Here is a 19,847-nt window from a genome sequence, read left to right on the forward strand (position 1 = left end):
TCTTAACACAAAGCTAAGACTCCGGTAAGGACAGTGCAAAGATGATGAGAACTCTGCTAATATTATCCTCACAGAGATAGCAGAATTGCAATTCTTATGTGTTTCTGATAAAAAAAGTATTATGGCATAACGTTCAAAACCCTCTAGAAATTGCTCTTTGAATTTACATTGGCAGTGGCTGCACAAGAGCAAATTTTCTCACACAGACACTGAGGTGCAGACAGCAGAATTCAATCCAAAAAGGGGCAGAAGTACAAGGAAAAGTCAGTTACAATGCTGGAAAGCAAAAGGAAAATATAAAACCTCATTTTGAATAATCACTAAGACTAAAACACTGTGTTAAATCACAGGCATTTAAATTTAGAAATATCTCTCTTCTTCTTTTAAATACCTGCTTGAATGAAAATTATCTCTCCAAAGACTGGGTGAAGTTATATGGATTATTTATCTGTCAAAGCCCACTCAAAATCTCTGGTGTATTTTGCTAGCTTTGACCTGTAAGTGACCTGAGAAAGGAAATTCTCTGTGAATTAGTAACAGCTCTGCACCTCCCCTGCCACTGCTGCCCAAACTCTGCTCTTCCAAACCTCCAAAATGAGGTGAAAGCAGCTTGCAATACACCTGCTTAAAGGTTTTCCAGAAACTCTTAGGAAATGACATTTTAAAACTGTTTACATAATACATTTAATAAGTGGAGATTGTTAAAAATTGATGGAGGTAATCTTTAAAATGTAATACAGATACCTTACAGTGGTAGCTTCAGTCCTGGGGACCAAATACTAATTTACAAAAATAAAACACAAACAAACAAACACAACCAAAAAAACCCCCAAAAAACCAAAAACCCACCCAAAAAAACCCCCCAAAAAAAACCAACCCAACCCCCCCCCCAAAAAAAACCCAAAAAAACCCCCCAAAAAACCAACCAACCAAAAAAAAAAAAAAAAAAAAAAAACCAAACAAAAAAAACCAATTAAAAAAACCCCACCAGAAGACCATTTCAAATGAGACCAAAGATCAACAGATATTCATGCATATTACCACATTGGAATATCAGGAACAGATTTTTTCATAACTTCAAATTTAATACTGAATTTAAAGAGAGGTAAACAGTAGGCTCTTTTGCTATCACTGTTTTCAAGTACATGTCATTGTCTTCATCATTTCATACTGGCTACAGCTTTTTGCCCCAAATCTGTTTTATAAATATCCCCTTCATCCTTTCTGTGTATTTTGAGATGCCAGGGTGTCAAGCACTGGGTTTCACCAGAAGGAATAAGTCTGATATTGCTAATCTGTGGTATAAGCAAATAAAACTGAGTGACAACTCCAAGAGGAAGCTGGTTGTTAGGAAAGAAACGTGCTAATAATCATCATTTCTCAGAACAGAGCATAAGAAATGCACTGCTGTTAGATGGGAATGCATGGCAACATCCACAAATCAAGAAAAATAAGGATGGGAAAGTGCAGCTTTCAGTTCAAGAGGCAGGGAGGCTCCAAAGATCAGGAATTTATGAGGTGATATTCAGCAAACCAAATGGGCCACGGTTGCCCAATACTAGTCAAATTTCATCAGTGTCACTGCTACATTCCCTTTAACCCTGGTGCTGATGCTTGTTCCCTCCTTTCCACTGGTAACTCACAGATTTGGATGCTGATTTATCCCCCAAACTGGTCCCAACAAGCAGTTTTCCACTGGCACACCTCTCTGAGACATAATCAAAGAAATATCACTGTGATCACCACGCTGATGTCCAAACACAGGGACAAACACAGAAGGAGAAATCCGACTGAAATCCTTGTCCTGAGCTGCTCAGAGTGTGCAGGCTGACACTGAACAGAGAAGAGGAAAACACAAAAGCAGAGTGAAGGTCCTGGCAAATATACTGGCTGGCCATCAAGGAAAGAAAAACTGTGAGGTAAATACTGGCAAATTGGGAACAAAACAGGAAAGTGCATGACATTATGCAGAAAAAAGGTGAAGACAAGGGAGTGTGGAAGGATTGTAAAGTGCCAAGGCATGGGCACACTCCAGGTCAGAAACAGACAGGTCTGAGGCAGATCTAACTGTGGTTTTATTATAATTAAGTGTTTTGGGAATTAACAAGGCTTTCTAAAACTGCCTGGAATGAATGAGTATCATGCAAAACCCAGAGTTTTTTCAGGCTGAAAGCAAGTACCAAGACACCAGAATTTTTAACACACAAGAATCCCCATTTTGAGGGTTTACCAGAAGAGCTTGGCTAAGTTGTATTAGGCTTCAGCAATAAACAACTTCTCCCCTTCTCCCCCGCTCCTCTTCCCTCAATGCCCTGAAAAAAACCACAACAACTTTGACTGCCATCAGGACAGAGAGAATTTTATATTAAACTATTGCCCTGGGCCACCCTTGGCCACTCAGCTGAATTAAGTCAAAGGGACTGCTGGCAGGCTTAAAATAGGCATGTGTTTAAGAGCTTTCCTGGCTTTGTTGCTGCAGTGGAGAAAAAAGAAAAAAAAAAAAGGCTGCAGATGCATACATTTGAAATTGAAAATATCAATGTCTCCAAGACACAAAGTATAATTAGAATTAGTAATTAATTCTGGTCTACATTGCCTTGCACTAAGCTTAAATGAGAGCAAAGTGAGAGAGATACCAGATACTCTTTTTCTCTTCCTGTTGCTTTGTACTGCTCTGAAAACAGGTCCAGTAATCACATGCAAGGGACAGATGAGATTCTTTGCTGTGTGGAGGGGTGTACCATAGCAAGGATGGTAAAAAATACCTATATCACAGCACCAAGGGGGCTGACACAGCGAGGATGACACAGGAGCAGTGCAAGAATCCTTAGATAAACGTTCTTATTACCACTTTGGTGGTTTTCAGCAATTTGATTTTGTGACAAGCCTTCCTGCACTGTGTCACAAATAATTTCCCTCCCTTTCAGACTGTGGGTCTAAGCAGCAGCAGCAGCAGAAACATTTCTTCCTGCCAGCTTCCATATGGAAAGCAGGACACCCTCCTGGCAGCAGAAATCTGCCGTGACCACTTTTGTGACGCTCTCAGATACTTTTCATTGGTCTATAATCTGTTTTATTTCAATGGAAGGATGCCCACAATGGTTCTTCTGGGCTTGCTCCAACTAGCTGGAGTCATCTTTAGGGTAATATTTTCATCTGATCAATGGTGGTGTGAGGATGAACCCATTCAGAACATCATCCAGAAACAGCTCCCCCCTAAAATTTCTATCAAGAGACCCTACAGGAATGCAAAGAACACACTAGATAGATGTGTTTTCAAATGTTTTCAAAGGTAGGTGAAGTTTCTGCTACTACAGAAACCACACACATCTCTTTGCATCTGCTGCAGAGAACAAGAAAATGTACAAATTCAAAGAGAAAGTGGCTCTGCCAACACAAGAGCCACAACAACCGCAGGTATTTAATGCCTATTAAATGTGTTTTAATAGGCATTATTTGCAAAACCATATTTTGATAGATCAAAATAGCTCCCAGCCTAATTACAGCCGTTTAAAATGGAAGATATTACTCACTCTTTCAGAGCTCAAGCCTGTGAGCCACCAGACAGTGCTTGAAGCCCTGCCACGGCTGGAGCCTGTCCATGGGGGCAAGAGGAGACCTCGCAGAAGTCGTGGGCTTGGTGTAGAATTTATTTGTGAATCCTGTGTGGCCTGTGATAAGCAAGAGATCAGAAAAAGCATTAGAAAAAGTCCCTTCTGACTGGAAAATCTGGCAGCCAGCTGATCTGTGTCTTCCCAGGTGAGTCTGATACTCACTCACAAGCACCCCACACCTGGAAGTTTCTGAGCAGACACTGCACACCCCAAGATGCCACCACAATAATAATTACTGCAGAAAGGCTGCAATTTGCCTCATCAGCCTCACAAACAGCAGCAGACTAAGCCATTGGCAATTAATTAAAAGATCAATGACATGTTAAACCTCAAGGAACACACGAGCAATTAGCAAATGTATTTAAAGCAAGCCACAAACCCACACGTTTCTGTCTGACAGCACTCTGCACCTCATCCCACTCCCTTTACAAGCCAAGGGGGCTGTGGGAGGGTTACCTACCGAGTCCCACTTGGCAAAGCACATTTCCAACACCCTCCTCTGGTCCAAAGCCCACGGAATTGAGTCATCCTCAGTGAGAGTTTTCCTGTTTATTCAGTGGACCTTGGCTGGCCTGTAAACATCCTTGCCAAAACAAGCAATCTCTAATAGGCAAACATGCTCTGCTTTCACTGGTTTGATGCCTTGGGAATGGCTGGATTGCCCTGTGCAGTCCAAAGTTGAGACACTTACTTGGTAAACATCCTGCACGCACCATCAGCAGCCCCAGAGGGGGCAACACAGGGTTAAATTCAAGTTGAAACAATTGATTTGCTTTGAAAGTTAAACTCCTCTGACATAGGCAGGTACATTACTGAGTAGTTTCACAACTCCTCATACCTGCAAAGAGCCCTGTGATAACCCGGCAATTGAAAGGAAGAAGAAATTTAAAAAAAAATAAAAAGAAGAAGAAATTAAAAAATAATAAAAAGACAAAAAAAGATTTGGAATTTCTAGGCTAAATCCGAGAAATGGCTACAGTTTGTCACAGCCTCTGGAATGGAAAGAAACTGTATTTCTTTCCTCCCCGAAGGAAAGAAGTCCCGAAGGTAATTCTGCCTGAGAGAGCCTCCAGCCCGATCGCTTCACTCTGGGCATTATTACTCTTCAAATGGGTTTGCTTCGTTTTTTTATTCTAATGAAAGAGTTAAAACCAAACCTCAGCCGAACTAGTGGAAATCGGTGATGACGATGTCAATAACACAAGGAAGAAGAAGAACAAGAAGAAGAAAGAAGCAGCAATTTACCTCCCGCACAGAAACGCGGCAGACACGCATTTTAATTCCCGGGGAATGAAAGGGAACTCACCTCCTCCACCCGGACCCTCAGCTGTCCTTCCAAAAACACGGATGAAGCGGCCAAACCCACGGCAGAGAGCCAGGAGCAGCAGCCTCCGGCTCGGCTGTCGCTACAGGACCTCGCTCCATCAACCCCTCCTCCTCTTCCTCCTCCTCCTCCTCCTCCTCCTCCTCCTCCTCCCCTGGCGGTACCCGCGGAGCAGCAGCGACACAAAGGAGCGCCCGGGTAGCGACAGCTCCTTGCCAGCCTGGAATCCAGGAATTTCATCCTATCCTTGTGACACGGGAGGTTTTTAACCACAGTGCGAGAGGGAAGAAGGTTTCCCAGAGCTGCTGCGGTGCTGAGGTCGGTGAAGGCTCCGGAGTTGCTGAGACTCAGTTGAAGCTGCATCAAAAATGACAGCCCCAAGTTCCAAAAGACAAACCCCTAGGCTAGTATTTTTTCCTTGCCTAACCACAGTTCTCCATTTCACTACCTCTCTCACGCTTGCTTTGTTCGGAAATAAAGGACTGTTGCAGGGCTGAGATGGTGTTTCCTAAAATTGCTGTGTTCCCTGAATACAGCTGCCCTGATAAAGCAGCCAGATGTACTAAAATTTTACTAGAAAGCAGATCACAGGTGCAGGGAGGAGCTGCCTTTGGTTTGCTTTCCTGCCAGTGAAGCAAAGAAAAATGCCCACCTATATTTGCACCTGCATGTTCACCCCCAGCAGCAGAGCTGCACTTCCAGGTGGGCATGGAAACAGCACACAGGTGATACCTGTGTGTATTAAAATAAAAAGAGAGAGTCTAGCAGGCCCAAGTCACTCAGCAGACTTCAGCAGGTAAGGTAAATTAAGCAGGAATTTAAGTGTTCCATGCAGTGGGGACATCAATGAAGTCGCTTGGATACCAGCCTTGCAAACGGATCTGCAGCTTCAGCTCCTGGCACCTTGGAGATCTTGTAGCAATGGATGTCTCACTTGCTGGAGAAGAAGCTTGAATTGGTGTGTGGTGTATAAATCAAACCTGTGTGTATCAATGTGGTTTGGTGGTTTGAGTCATCGTGCTTTTCTCCACTGGATGGAGACATGTGTGCCACCTTTTGGAAGCAGATGTCCAGGGAGTGTTCAGGGAATGACATACTAAGGAAAATAATCCAACTGAAAACAAAACAAAAATCAAAACCTAAAACCAAAACAACAACAAAACAGAACATGTAAAAATTAAAAACAAAACAAAACAAAACAAACCCCCAAAAACAAACCAAAAAAACCCACCAAAAACCCAAAACCAACCAAACAAATAAAATCAGCATCAAAACCCAAAGAAAAAAAAACCCAGCTGTATTACCTTATTGAATAGGTCCCTGTGTTAAATATTGCTGGGAAGGACTCAGGAAAGGGGACAAAGGAAGGGAAAGGATTAGACTGACTCATGATTATGTGGTCTAAGTCTCATTTCATTTTGTGGCAGGCTAAAACTACCTGCCCTGTAGCAAGACCCTGAATTTTGCACACCCTGACCTCGTGTCTAGGTGCATTCCAGTAATCCATGTCACACCATTGTTCTTTAGCCTTCTCCCCAGGAGAAGTTGTGTATAATTTCACTGAGATTATGTATGACTGGGAGGGATTTAGTTTTTATCCTCGTGATCAACCATATGTGCCCCAGAAGGCAGCACTGAGGGAAAATGAGGAAGGTCTGCCCTCAGTCCCTGTAGTTCATTCCATGGACAAGACAGCTGGGAGTATTTGTCTCCTGCAGGAACTCATTCTACCCTTTGGATAACCTGGTCATACGTAATTTATCTCTGGAAGATCCAGACCAAGAACCAGAATTGGATCTGAAATGCTACAAGAGGTGAGGATAGAGGACAAAGAATGGTTTTGTTTCTCTTCCCATGATTTTTTTTTTTTTTTTTTTTTTTTTCGCCAAAGCAGCTCAAGCCATTATTCAGATGGAGTTCCCTAACTGGAAACTGTTCTGTTCTCACAGCTCCAGTCAGTTTTCAAAAACTTAGATTTGGGTCTATGAGGCAAAGCAGTTTCACAAGAATGGGATGGAGCCTTCTTGCCAGCAGGTCATGATGGAAAAGAAGAGAGATGTTATTGGTAGACTATAAAGCAAAACTGCCTGGAAAGTGATATTGCCACTGAAATAAAAAAAAAAAAAGTGGTCTTGTAAACACTTGCACATGGGGCTTTGTTTAGTTCCACGTGTAGTTAATCCAGATGGCCATGTGATTACAGCTAAATCTGAGATTGTGTACCACAGGCCAGTTTGGACAGGAAGACACTGTGACTGAAGTGCTGTGCCTAAAAGAAATGAGATATTTTCTTCCATGTCTTGTGTACAGTTTAAAGACACAAAGAAAGAGAGAAGCAGAACACAGAAGAAAGCAAGCCCTGTGGGCATCTGTTTTTTATAGTTAGTGGAAGAAGATGGGACATTGTCTATGAGCTTTTTAATTGGCCAGAAATAGGAAAAAAATCCATTTTGATTCATTCTCCTTTTACTACAGAGATAGTGCACTACAAAGTTTTGCACTCCTGCCAATATTCACTGTCAAAAAAGTAAATTGCCAGTTTTCATAATCTTGCATATTGCTCCATAAATATATATTCATCAGGGGCATATACTGTCTCATTTCAATATCTGTGTTATACTTTAACACATTTGATTAGAGAGATGCATGTGCTGGGAGTCTGCTGCATTTCTAACATTCAAGAAGGGAAATAAACCCCTCAAATTTATATAGGATGCATCCTTTTTGCATTTGGAAAATGAAGGTGAGGCTTTGCCACCAACACTCCATATTGACACATTCCCACCTCCTGTCCCTGTGTCCAAACTGATGAGAAGAAGTTTTCCACTCTCTTAAAAGTGCAGAACAGTAAAGCCACTGGAAGGTTTTTGGCAGCACAACCTTAATGGAAATGGAAAAGCACAATCTCACTCACAAAAGCAACAAAATGGACAAAAGTTATCAAGGAAATCCTGTTATCATTCACTTTACAAAATAAGTGGGGGAAAAAGTATGTGGCCACAGAGGAAAATCTTCAGTATGACAGGAAAAGGAAACAGGGATTAATCAACTCTAAAATTATTAAGAAGTTTGGTTTTAGCTTCCTTTTTTTTCTTTTTCTCCTTCCCAAAACAGACCTTACTAAAATAAAACAGAGGCAAAAACCTCCCTGAGAGTTCTGCCAGTCTCTGTCAGTTATGTATTTTCGGAAATGGGGCAAGTCCACATGACCTCTGTTGTCCCTATCTTTGAGATAATGCTGTTACATATTAGAAGAGCACTTGAGCTGTGGTTGACAAGTGTACTATGCAGTTCTCTTATCACAAAACCCCAGTAAGGAAAAAACCTGGGCCCTCTGAAACCATCTCAAATCATAGAAGAAAGGCAACTAGCACTTGCTGATAGAGAGATAATTCAGATCTTTTATTTAACAGTAACCCGTGGAACAGTTAGAACTTTGACTGCAGCATTATGAACTGCAGAAAGCATAGAAATGTTTGTCTCTGTTCTTCTGATAATGGTGATGAAAAACATTGTGGATCCATGATCTGGCTGATCTTACCTCAAGTTCTCTGCTAAAAAAATGGCACAGGTCTCCCTCCTGAGAATTCTTGGATAGTTTCAGAACCTGAGTGGAGTGAAGCTGTTAAGCTGGAAGTTTTAATTTCTGACTCTCTCCTCCCCGGAAATTTTTCATATTGGGGTATACATCAAAACTAGATTGCAAATTATTTGTTAAATGCTAAAGACTCTGCAGGATGAGGCCATGAAGGAACAGTCCATTTTCACCACAGCAGATCAGCTGACTTATTAAACAATTCTCCAAAACTTAAGAGTCTTGAATGTTGCTTTATTTCACTTTGGTGTTCCAGCCAGGCATTGCATCTGGATTCTTCCCTCTGTGAAGACACATCTCTCAAGTGAGCCTGCTTAAATTCCTAGTGAGAAGAAAAGAGTGAGTATCACCATGATAAGAAGAATGAAAATGCAGCAGGTAGGGATTAGTTTCTGTGTTAAAGAATTTGTTAAATACATCAAAAATACCAGCATCTTTTTCCAGTCTGTTACAGATTATTTAACCTGAAATGGTTGTCTTTTCCTGAATCTGTCATTCTCTTCTTCCTGAAAATATGTTTAACTTGGGCATTGTGTCTCCTTCACAGGCCTGCATTGCCTATGTAACTAATGTAACTAATCTAACTGCAGCAATCCTTGAAAAAATGGCATTTTTGTCACATGATAAACGGATTTGCAGCTGTGTGGAAGACAGAACTGAAATGTGAAAAATAAACTGTTCAGTGTTAGGTGTTAGCAATAACTGTATCAAATTGTGACGATGACAATTCCAGTGAGAGTGTGTGGTCTTTAATTGAGTGTCCTTTTAATTTAACAGTAAATGCTCTATTTTCTACTTTGAATTATCATTTAGGATAGGCTCCTAGACTTCTTCAAGGAATTCTACACATCTACAGTCTAATCTACTTCTACATGTGCTAATCATCTTTCAAACACTGATCCTGGCTGGATGCCACACACCCACAAAAGTCACCCTATCAAGTCCCTTCACCAGCTGGGCAGAGGAGGGAAAATACAATAAAAGGCTCATGGGTTGGGATGGGAACACAGAGAGAGATCAGTCACTGATCACTGTCACAGGCAACAGAGACTTAGGGAAATTAGTTTATTATCAATCAAATCACAGTAGGATAAAGAGAAAGGAAACTAAATCTTTAGCACTCCTTTATCCCACCCTTCCCTCCTTCCAAGGCTTAACTTCACTCTCAATTTTCAGAGAGATGGAAAAACGGGGTTTGCAGTCATTTTATTAAACATTCTCTCCTTCTTCCTTCCTCATCATTGAGGAGGTGGCCAGAGGATCCATCCTGGAGCTGCCTGGCTCAAGCTGGACACAGGGGAGGCTTCCAGCAGCTTCTCAGAGAATCACCCCAGTACTACCCCCACTACCCAAACCTGGCCATGCCAACCCCATACTAACAGAGTTTACTTTATCTGCTGTTATGGAGCAGCTTTTATTCTGTCAGTGAAAACACCAGCAAATGAACAGCACAGAAAAGGCAGCCCCTGGTGCAGCTGGGCTGGGTGATAAACACAAAACAGAACACAAGTCACTCCAGTGTCCCAGACTCATATGTCCTAAGAAATTTAAGGTCACATAACGAATATGGGATTATTTTCAAACAGTTCTTTTCACCTTTGAGATCTGCATCAGAGCAGCTGCATTTTCTTCACTGGTTTCTCTCATTTTGCAATTCCAGCTTCCTAAGTTGGTCCTCAAATTTTTGAATGTCGACACGATGCTTCATTAGGAACTTCCCATTTAAGTGAAAAACAGGTATGTCATATTTGTATTTATCATACCACGCTGAGTTCTCTGGAAGGGTAATATCCACCTCCTGCAGAATAAACTGTGGCAGAGAAGAAATATGTCAGTTCCTACTGGACACTAAAAACCAATACCTGCTTGTCTTCTGATCAGTGCTTTCCTCAGAAATGCAAGGCGGTTTTCTTGAAGCTTGTAGGGTTGTTCTTTGTGTTGTAGATAAGGGCCTGCTTTTTTGAGTACAAAATATATGTAGTCACAACCCTTGGCTGCCTCTCCACAAGGGACTCTCTCCCTAGCCCAGAATATTCTTGCTCCACTGTGCAGAACCATTCTCCTGTGGGCAGAAACCTCAACAAACACGCAGCTGGGAATAAAACAGGCAGCAGAGTGCAACAGCTCTCAATGCAGCCAATAAACCTTTCATCCTTCAACAGAGAGATCAAAACCCGGTTGAAAAATGGCAAAAATTGCAGTCACATACTTCAAATATTCAAAGCCCCACTTAGTCACCTCCTTCTCAAATTACATCCTGGCTCATAAAAGTTGCAAACTCCTCCTTCAGACAAAGCAACAGTATTTACAGAAGGAGTGTTTTCAAGAACTACTGCAACATGGTGTATATTGGTTTAGTTTGCCAGTACTTATTTGAGTAGCATTATCACAAAATGCTTTTGGATAATGAGTTTTATGTAAATCAGCACTGAAATTGTCTTGAAGAGGTCATCCATGAAAGAATAACAGATGCAAATAAATCCAAGCAATTTTCTTTTTACAAAGAAAGAATCCTGATTAACTGTTCTTTCCATATAGAAAACATATACAGAATTTCCATACATTACCCTTCTCTTGTATGGCTCAAGAACTTCTTTTGCTTCATCACACAGAGGGCATGGTTTCTAAATGGAAACATTCAGAGTAGCTTAAACCATGCAGTAAAACACAAAAGTTGTTTGTACTATGAAATAACACACACAGACAGGAGCATTCATTACTGTAAATTCAGGTTCCCTTCCCTGCATCAAGTACCCTGTCTTAGGGCTTTCTAAAACATTACTTATCAGTGCAATATGGATGAAAGAAATAAAAAAAAACCCCAACAAACTATCCAGCCACTAAATTTAATTATTTTACATTTGCTATTCCATTTCTCATGGAGGAAATGAATAGTCTTCTAAAAGCTGATCCAAAGGAATGAACTGAAAGGTCTTGCAGAGACCCCTCATTTTGGTCAGCAATGAATATTCAAAGTGATGTCATCACCAAATTATGACAGATGCAGGGGCCATTCCTGCTAAAAGAGGAATGAGAAAAGCCCCACGAGCAACTTCCAGCCTGTCTCAGATCAAGACACACGGCTCAGTTCAAATGGGAAAAGAAGGCAATTTAAGACTGGGTAGCTTTGCCTGGAAGAATTTAAGCAGGATCCTCCAAACTGCAGAGCTGGAAGGAGAGTAACCTCCAGTGTGGAGAACTGGCAAACAGATGCAGTGTTTTGACCTGTGATGAAGTCAAAAAACCCTCACATTTTTGAAAACTCCTCCATCTGGGTTCTGCTGACCACCCAGGCTGTAACTGAAGAAGTAACTCGCATGAAGGCATTGCTCCAATGTTTGCAAAAGCAGAATTTAGCCCATAATTCACATGGCAAAGTATATGGAGGTGAACATGATCTCTCTGTCCCTCTGCCCCAAAACACCTTCCACAGCTGGAACAAACCTTCTTCTCCTTCCCCCACTGAAAAATCTTCTTAAAGCCTGTTTAAATGTGAATCTGAAACAGCTACTTTTCATTTCCTGCACGTGAATTCCTTTGGATTAAAAACTCTACTTTTATTTATATCTAATCTAAATTGCCTTTGCCACATGGACAAGTCCTTAAGCTCTGAAAACCTATGCAGGACACTGAAGTGCTGTGTGCTTCATAGTCCTGGTTGCTTTTGGAGGGACTGGTCTAACAGATACTGGTGTATCTGAACTGATCCAGAACCCTGCACATCAGTTTTCTAACACACCAGGCTCCTTCCAGCTAAAACAGGACACACTTGGCTCCTCTAGGCCTGTGGAGAGCTTCCCAACACACCAGGCACACAAATACATCTGGCAAAGGAGGCTAACTTTTGGGAAACAAACGTGGTTTTACTCTCATGGCAAGCTTAAGCACTAGGTGGTACTGGTGTAAAGTCAAAGCTGAATTATTTTAACAAACAGTGAAATATTTTCTAGAAGTAGATTTATGTAAGCAAATGTTGCACAAATGCATAAAAGGGGAAACAAGGGAAACCCATTTGGTAGCTCCTATCAGTTTATTCAGAAGTCATAACTCCCTTCTGCTTTCTCCTCCTCTTTATTCCTTACTAAAAATAAGGAGGCAAACAAGGGGTCAAATTAGCATAAGATAGTGTATATTAGATTTTTTTTTATAGACTGTGCTTTTCTTTGCAATTGCCACTGAACATTTAAAGTTAGCAGTAAACATTTAGAATAATGCTAAAAAGCACCTTCAACAAAAGGCCATTTCAGAGAACTGCTGGAAATCTGCTACTAGAAAATTTGATTTCACACAGTGCCTTACTAGTTAGGAATTGTAAGACACAAAGAGAATTTTTTTTCCAATTATTAACCCAAAGGTAAGAGCATTAATCCCTACCTTACCCCATTTGAATTACGAATGCGTTGAGACTGAGCTGGGCAGGGGGAGAGAAAGCTGCAACTTTAAAGTATAGTTCTGATTAATAAATGGATGCTGACCTATTATTTTTAACCTATTCATTTGTCACACAGTTTAAACACTCCTGTATGGTTACAGATGGAATGAAAAAACACTATGCAGGAGGAGGAAATTATTTTAATCATATCTAAAACCACCACACTGATGTCAGCGCTCTCAGTGCTTTGCATTTGTAGCTATTCTCTTGAAAGCTTCAACAACCATATAAATTCAGTATAACCCCCATGTACCATCCTTTATAAAACTGCAGAACTATGCAAATAATAACTGAAAACCATTCATGGAATGTGACAGTCCACAAATGACCCTCCCTGCTCATCTCATCTGTTTTCTAAACATGCCTAGGAATCCTATCCATGTTTTATCAGCTGCCAATAAAGCAAAAAAGGGGGTAAAAGAAAATCTACTTTCCCCTCACATGCTCCCAGCACTAATTGGATACAATTTACAGTCTCACAGGTGGTGCTGAAATTAAGCATGAGCACTTTGAAGAGCTTGCTTTGACTGTTGAAGCTTGTGGTTGGCAGGTTGTGTATAACAATTCATGTCTGTCCTCCATTTTCAGGGTGAAACACTGGCAGCTGGGCCAAATCTTCAACTAGTAAATGAACCATAGAGTCACAGAGGCAAAACTGTCCTGAAATATTTGTTGATTGCTAATTCTTGCTTGCTACAATGAGAGCAGGACTGTGCAGCAAAGCCTGGTGTGCAGAAACCCACTAAGTGAAATGCTGAACACTACTTTGAAGGGGCGGAAAAAAAGGCAAGGACTAGCCATTTAATCTGTAATTCCTGTGTATCAGAGCTGACAAACACACAGTCTTGCCCAGTTTTATTGTATGAACAGCTCTTACCTTGGTGTATAAAGTCAACACTGGCTTATTTGCGCTGGCTGAGCAGAGTTGTCTCCCCAGTGGGCTGGGTGAATGCCTGGCTCGTGGCAGGGCTCTGCTCAGAAAACAGAGCACCATCCTCCTGTTTTCAGGCAGAAAAAAATAAAACTCTGAGCTGTTTTGCGCCAAGTTATAGCTCATGAAATTTAATGTCAGGATAAACGCAACGCTTCTGTGGCGGCTCTAAATCACACACAGCCAAAACATTCATCCCAGGGTTTTTATGCTCACGGTATCAACACATTCATCAGGGAGGTGGTTTGCTATGTGGCAGGCCAGAAACATTGTGCAGCTCAAAAACCAGCAATTCCATTAAAAAAGGAAGAAAGAACAACAAACCACCTACGTTTTCTTGTCGAAATGCCTCCTTTAAATTCCCTAACACAAATGCTGACATAAATGCATTATGCTGTTCCAGCTCCACAGATGCCAGCTGGAATTACATATTTAAAAATGCAAAGTGCCGTGCTTTGAACCTCTGTAATCTTGCTGCAGTGTTTGACATAGTCTACTTACCCGAATTATTCCATCAAAAAACCTAATCTGTACCTAATCAGAATACTAATACAATGTGCTCTGCAGTGAGTAAAAAGCTGTGGCCAAGTTGATTTAACTTGGTAACATTAAAAGCATTCACACTGCTCCGAGTCCTCCCTGCAACAGCAACTTGATTGATGGGTTTGTGATTCCTTTGAGAGGGTTTAAATAAATAAAGTGTTATTGAAGGGCGCCACGTTGGAGTCTTGAAGACACCTGTTCATAATGCCATTAATAGCAACACTGCTTCCTCCAAACTTTTGTCTTAACATGACCTCTACAAGGCATTTTAGGACCGAGGGGAAGCCAAAGGGAGTCTGCATAGTGATTACCAGCAGACATGACACCTGACATCAGAATTTACAGTGGGAAAACCAAACTGAATCCTTTTTACCCAATGCCAAATTGTTTATGCTCAGTTTCAGGCCTGAGTTACCTGTAGATCTATTATCTAAAGCTAAACATACAATGTGATGTTCCAATTTCAGCTTAAGAGTGAGCAGGACTGCTAGGCACGGTTTGGGATGTTCAGTAAAAAAAGAGCCCAGTGTTCTTCTGCCTCACTGGATCTCCCAGTAACAAAATCACAAAGCTTCCTTTTAACAGGACAGTTTATCCAGAATAACCACTAAGGAAGAGCACTGCAGTGGACTCTAAACCTTAAAGCTGTATTTCTAAGGCACAACCACAAGAAAAAATCAAATTGGTGACAGGGCACTGCTCCACCAACCTTCCTGCACAGCCAAAAGACAGCAGCTATTCGTAAGAGTCAGCTGCAAGGGGCAGAGCAGAAAAATTCCTGTCACTGAGCAGTGACTGGCACAGCACACACTGCCAAAGGTCACAGTCCTTGACAGCTACTGCATTTGTTTCACTCAGCAAGGTGGAAATAGAACTGCCTGTGATTTTGCATGTTAACTGTATGGACAAGCTTGGAACCTTTTGGAAAAATGCAGATCAGGACGACAGGAAGAGCCTCAGTCAGATGTAGATGAATTTTAAACCCACAATAAATGGAAGTTCAGAATGGATGCAGTTTTGGCATGAAGTACTTACAGCATGCTGGCCTGCTCAAATGCAAGATAAAAAATTGGTGGTGGGAGGGGAAGAGGTCTGCTTTCTGGCAAGTTTTTTAAGAATGCATTTGTTGCCAGCCTAGCAAGTCTTCCAAATAAAAATGATGTGCTACAATTGTTATGTGGTTAGCACAATGAATAAAGCCCAGATTTCCACACATCACATTCTCCCTTCACACATATATGTGCATAAAACAGCTCCAGTTCAGTCCTATATGGTCCCTTTTTCATCCCTCCATGCTCTGTTTTCCTGAGGACAACTCCTACCAAAACATCAGCTGAAGGGGAATGAATAAAACATTATCAGTACCTAAGAGCTGAGACCAACAAAAAAAACCTCCCCAAGCAAACAAACAAACAAACAAACAAACCAGAAAAAAAACCCCAAAACAAAACAAAAAACCACCCCAAAAACAAAACAAAAAACCACCCCAAAACCAAACAAAAACCATCAAAAAAACCCAAACAAAAAAAAAAAAAAACAAAAACAAAACCAAAAACAAATCAGCCAGCAGTGCCTTAACTTCCACACCGATTTTATGATATTACAAGAAATTCTACATTCAGAATCCAGCAGCAAATCTTCACTGACCAGTACTGCTACTGAGGAAAGGATCTGCTGTTTCCAGGGCTAACATGAGACTGGCTGGCTGCTTTTATAAATAACCTAAAGAAAACAGTGTCCTGCCTGTCTATTTATTCACCTAAGCAAAATTATACCAAAGACACTAAAATGAACAAAACTTCCCATGTCATTATTCTCTAGACAACCCCCAGTTATAAAGATTTGCTTCAGGGGAAAAAACGAATACATAAATGCAAAAAAGGATGCTTGCAAACTTGAGAATTTACCTTCCCCTACACCACAATGCTACATACTTAACAAATTATTCTTTTCAGTCTGGACTTGGCCCATCCTCTACTTTGCAAAGCCAAGTTGGACTCAATTCCCATTAACAGAATTTCCATCGCACAATAAATCCTCATCTGCAGGAAAAGTAAGCTGTGACACTAAAACCATCCATTATTTAGATGAGGAAAGTATCTGTATAAACTTAATCTTGGCATCAATCAAGGAAAAGACAAGCATGGATGGTTTTGTTCTTGAAGTCTTTACCTTTTAAGTAACATCTGAAAGAGAATGGGGGGAGCAAGTAGGTGCAAATATCAGAATGCATGTTGATGGCATTTAACACACCTATCTCCTGTTGTCCCTCATTCAAAACCAGCTATGGCCATCAAGGAAACTACATTTTCTGGTAGTCTACATTTGATTACCTACCAAGGAAATGCTGAGCAGGAAAATAGGTGACACAGCCACAGACCAGGGAGTCCACGTGAGTGGGGACAGCAAATCCTGCAGCTGTGGAGATTCCCACACAGCTTTTACCCCACCAGGCATTCAAAGGAGGCCTGCAAAATACAAGAAAGTATTTCTGCACATGCTCACAACTCTAGAATTTCAGGGAGAATCAGGTTCTTGCAACAGAAATTCAAAGATATCAGCAATACCAGTTATATCTGTGGGGTGATGTTATGCAATCAATGCATGTTTCCATGCATTTTCCCCTCCAAAGTACAGTCACCCGGGGAAAATGCCACAGACACTGCATTCCACCCCAGAAAAGATGGAAGTGTCAGTCCATCCCAGTGAGTAACACATTTTGTTCAGCCATCCCTCCAGGAGTGTGCATCCTAGAGTCTGCTCCAGGGCCACACTCCAAATTCCAAATAATTTAAATTACACCAAACAGGTTGCTGCAATGGCCTGCTCTGAATACGATACAGAACCTGCACAAAACAACACACTGCTACCATAATGTAAAGTTTCTAACTGAGTTTAAAAGATAATAGTAGTAATAGCATAGTAGAGGATAACATATATGTCATAGAACAGAGCATGCAATATTTTATATATAACCATGTATCTAATGAAATGATATTAATATCTTAGATGCTACACTTCCTATAACATTATAATATTAGCAAATATAGCAATAATATTAAAATATTAAGATATTGCTGATATTAATACATATTATTATTTAGATAGGTCATATTAAGGTCATTTTAATATGTAATTATTTGTAATTGTATTTGATACAATACACCAAAGCATTTAATATTGCTTTGGAGTATTGTATCAAAAATTATATTAATGATACTGTATATTATGCTATATATGTATATAATGATACTGTATATTGATTATGTATATAATGACCTTGTCTATTATGTGTTATGTATCTATTTTATTTATATGTACAGCTTGTATGTTTTAAGTATATACATATTACAGAGATATAAATATATACCTATACATATATTCATACAAATATACAAGTATTTGTATGAGTATATATATATGCATACAAATTTGTAGGTGTATGTATACAAATTTATGTTAATCTATATGTATATACAAACATACTCATATATTAACATAAATTATAGATAAATGTTTCTACTTTATACATATATACATATATGTATGTGTTATATATACACACATATATGCATACACATACACATATAGAGATATATCTACAGATATGCCTATAAATGCATAAAATATATATTAATATGAAACATATTATAAATAATATTTACATATAAGATACATATTTGCACGCATCTAAATGTAATACATGAGTGAAAGACACGCACTTGTGTGTGTACATGTGCGAAAAATAAAGATAAAAATATATTATGTGTATAAATAGATATAAAAATATTAAATAAAAAATATTAAATAAATAAAAATTAGATATAGATATATAAAAAATATATTGTGTATGTATATATGTATGCATGTATATATACACACACATATATATATACACATACATACATACATATATATACATATACATATATATACATATACATATACATACATTTACATATACATATACATATACATATACATACACATACACATACACATACACATATACATATACATATACATATACATATACATATACATATACATATATATATATACACATATACACATATACATATACATATACATATACATATACATATACATACACATATACACATATACACATATACACATATACATATACATATACATATACATACACATACACATACACATATACATATACATATATATACATATATACATATATACATATATACATATATACATATATATATATATATTCGTACATCTGCATATATATATATATATATATATATATATATATATGCAGATGTACGAATTATGTACATGATAGATACATAGTAAGAATTTTAAACATTTCTCTTCGGAAACTTTTGAGCTAAGGCACCCCAGCCCCGCCGGCGAGCCCAGCAGAGTACAGTGTATCCAGAGGCCTCCTCCTTATCCCCCGCAAGGAGCAAGCCCGGCTGGTGATGCCGATACTCGCAAACCTGTATCCGGACCCTCCGCAGGAACCGGGGCACCGCTCCGGAGGGGCCGCGGAGCCGCATCCCGGGGGGATCCGCATCCCGGGGGGAGCCGCATCCCGGGGGGAGCCGCATCCCGGGGGCAGCCGCATCCCGGGGGAGCCGCATCCCGGGGCAGCCGCATCCCGAAAAGCCAAATCCCTTTGGGGGAGCATGGCGAGGAAGCAGCCCCCGAGGAGTGAAGCCCCGAGGAGCCGCAGGCGGTCCGGCCGGTCCCGCACCCACCTGCGGGAGCTCCGCCGGAACGGGCAGCACCGGCTGTGACGCGGCTCCGCCACGGGAAGGAAGCGACACGGGCTCGGGAAGCGCTCCCCGGCAGCGAAGGGGGCGGCCGAGGTCCGCAAGAGAAAGTAAAATGCTAATAGTAATAGTAGTAGCAATAATGGTGATCAGTAATAGTGATGCGGTAGCAATAATGGAAATAGTAAGTAATAGTAATAATGGTGTCACGACGTTTTGTTAGTAAGTTGGAGACTTGCCATGGGAATTGGTTAGTCTCTGAGCTGCTGCTGTGAGTGCATGGAGGGTTGGATAAAAGGGGAAGGGAGGGAGGGAGGAAGGAAAGAAAGAAAGGAAAGGAAGGAAAGAAGGAAGTCCAGATGATGAGATGCCCTGCGCCCTTCTGTGGTCTCACCCCCCCTACAAATCAACCTTTGGCCACCATTTCATAGCCACTTCCATGCCGATGCTGCCTTTTATTTGTGTTTTCCTAGAACAAGGATTTTTGTCTCAAAAGAGTGCTGCTTTGGTTCTGCATGTCCCCTTTTCCTGTCACATCTTGCTTTTCCTGAGCGTGTTGGCAACAACAAGCCTTGGTTGGCTCCACAGCCATCAGTCTCCCCATGGCCAGCACCAGCACTGCTCCAGTTCTGCCTCCAGAGCACAATCCTG

The 19,847-nt window shown here is 40.6% G+C and overlaps 2 protein-coding genes across 12 annotated transcripts in view; both read right to left on the reverse strand.

Moving 5' to 3' along the window:
* Positions 1-5,519, reverse strand: part of MARCHF3 (membrane associated ring-CH-type finger 3) — a 65,988-nt gene extending 60,469 nt beyond the window's left edge. For 2 of the 10 annotated variants that reach the window (XM_072922933.1, XM_072922934.1), the window contains exons 1-2: positions 3,998-4,032; positions 3,534-3,671 (exon numbers count right to left, since the gene is read on the reverse strand). Coding sequence is in view for 2 of the 10 variants with exons in the window: in XM_072922932.1 (XP_072779033.1) it covers positions 3,534-3,671; positions 4,921-5,301 (519 nt within the window). In the remaining 8 variants the exon portion in view is untranslated. Of the gene's footprint in view, positions 1-3,533; positions 3,672-3,993; positions 4,033-4,074; positions 4,259-4,920 lie in introns of those variants that run through there. The other 8 variants (XM_072922928.1, XM_072922932.1, XM_072922927.1 and 5 more) reach the window with 8 other exon arrangements.
* Positions 5,520-8,319: 2,800 nt separating this feature from the next.
* On the reverse strand, positions 8,320-19,060 carry CZH5orf63 (chromosome Z C5orf63 homolog). 2 transcript variants are annotated; one of them, XM_032744306.3, is made up of 6 exons: positions 18,921-19,060; positions 16,777-16,907; positions 13,843-13,963; positions 11,101-11,157; positions 10,130-10,343; positions 8,320-8,855 (listed from the first exon to the last, which is right to left on the reverse strand). In XM_032744306.3, exons 3-5 carry the CDS (start codon positions 13,957-13,959, stop codon positions 10,164-10,166), a joined length of 354 nt encoding a protein of 117 aa, XP_032600197.3. In that variant the 5' UTR covers positions 13,960-13,963; positions 16,777-16,907; positions 18,921-19,060; the 3' UTR covers positions 8,320-8,855; positions 10,130-10,163. The 2 variants fall into 2 exon arrangements, with proteins under 2 accessions (XP_032600197.3, XP_072778188.1); XM_072922087.1 differs by lacking the exon at positions 18,921-19,060 and having other exon boundaries at positions 16,777-16,915.
* Positions 19,061-19,847: the final 787 nt, after the last annotated feature.

This window comes from Taeniopygia guttata, chromosome Z (genome assembly GCF_048771995.1).
Source record: "Taeniopygia guttata chromosome Z, bTaeGut7.mat, whole genome shotgun sequence".
In the NCBI taxonomy this organism is placed as follows: domain Eukaryota; kingdom Metazoa; phylum Chordata; class Aves; order Passeriformes; family Estrildidae; genus Taeniopygia; species Taeniopygia guttata.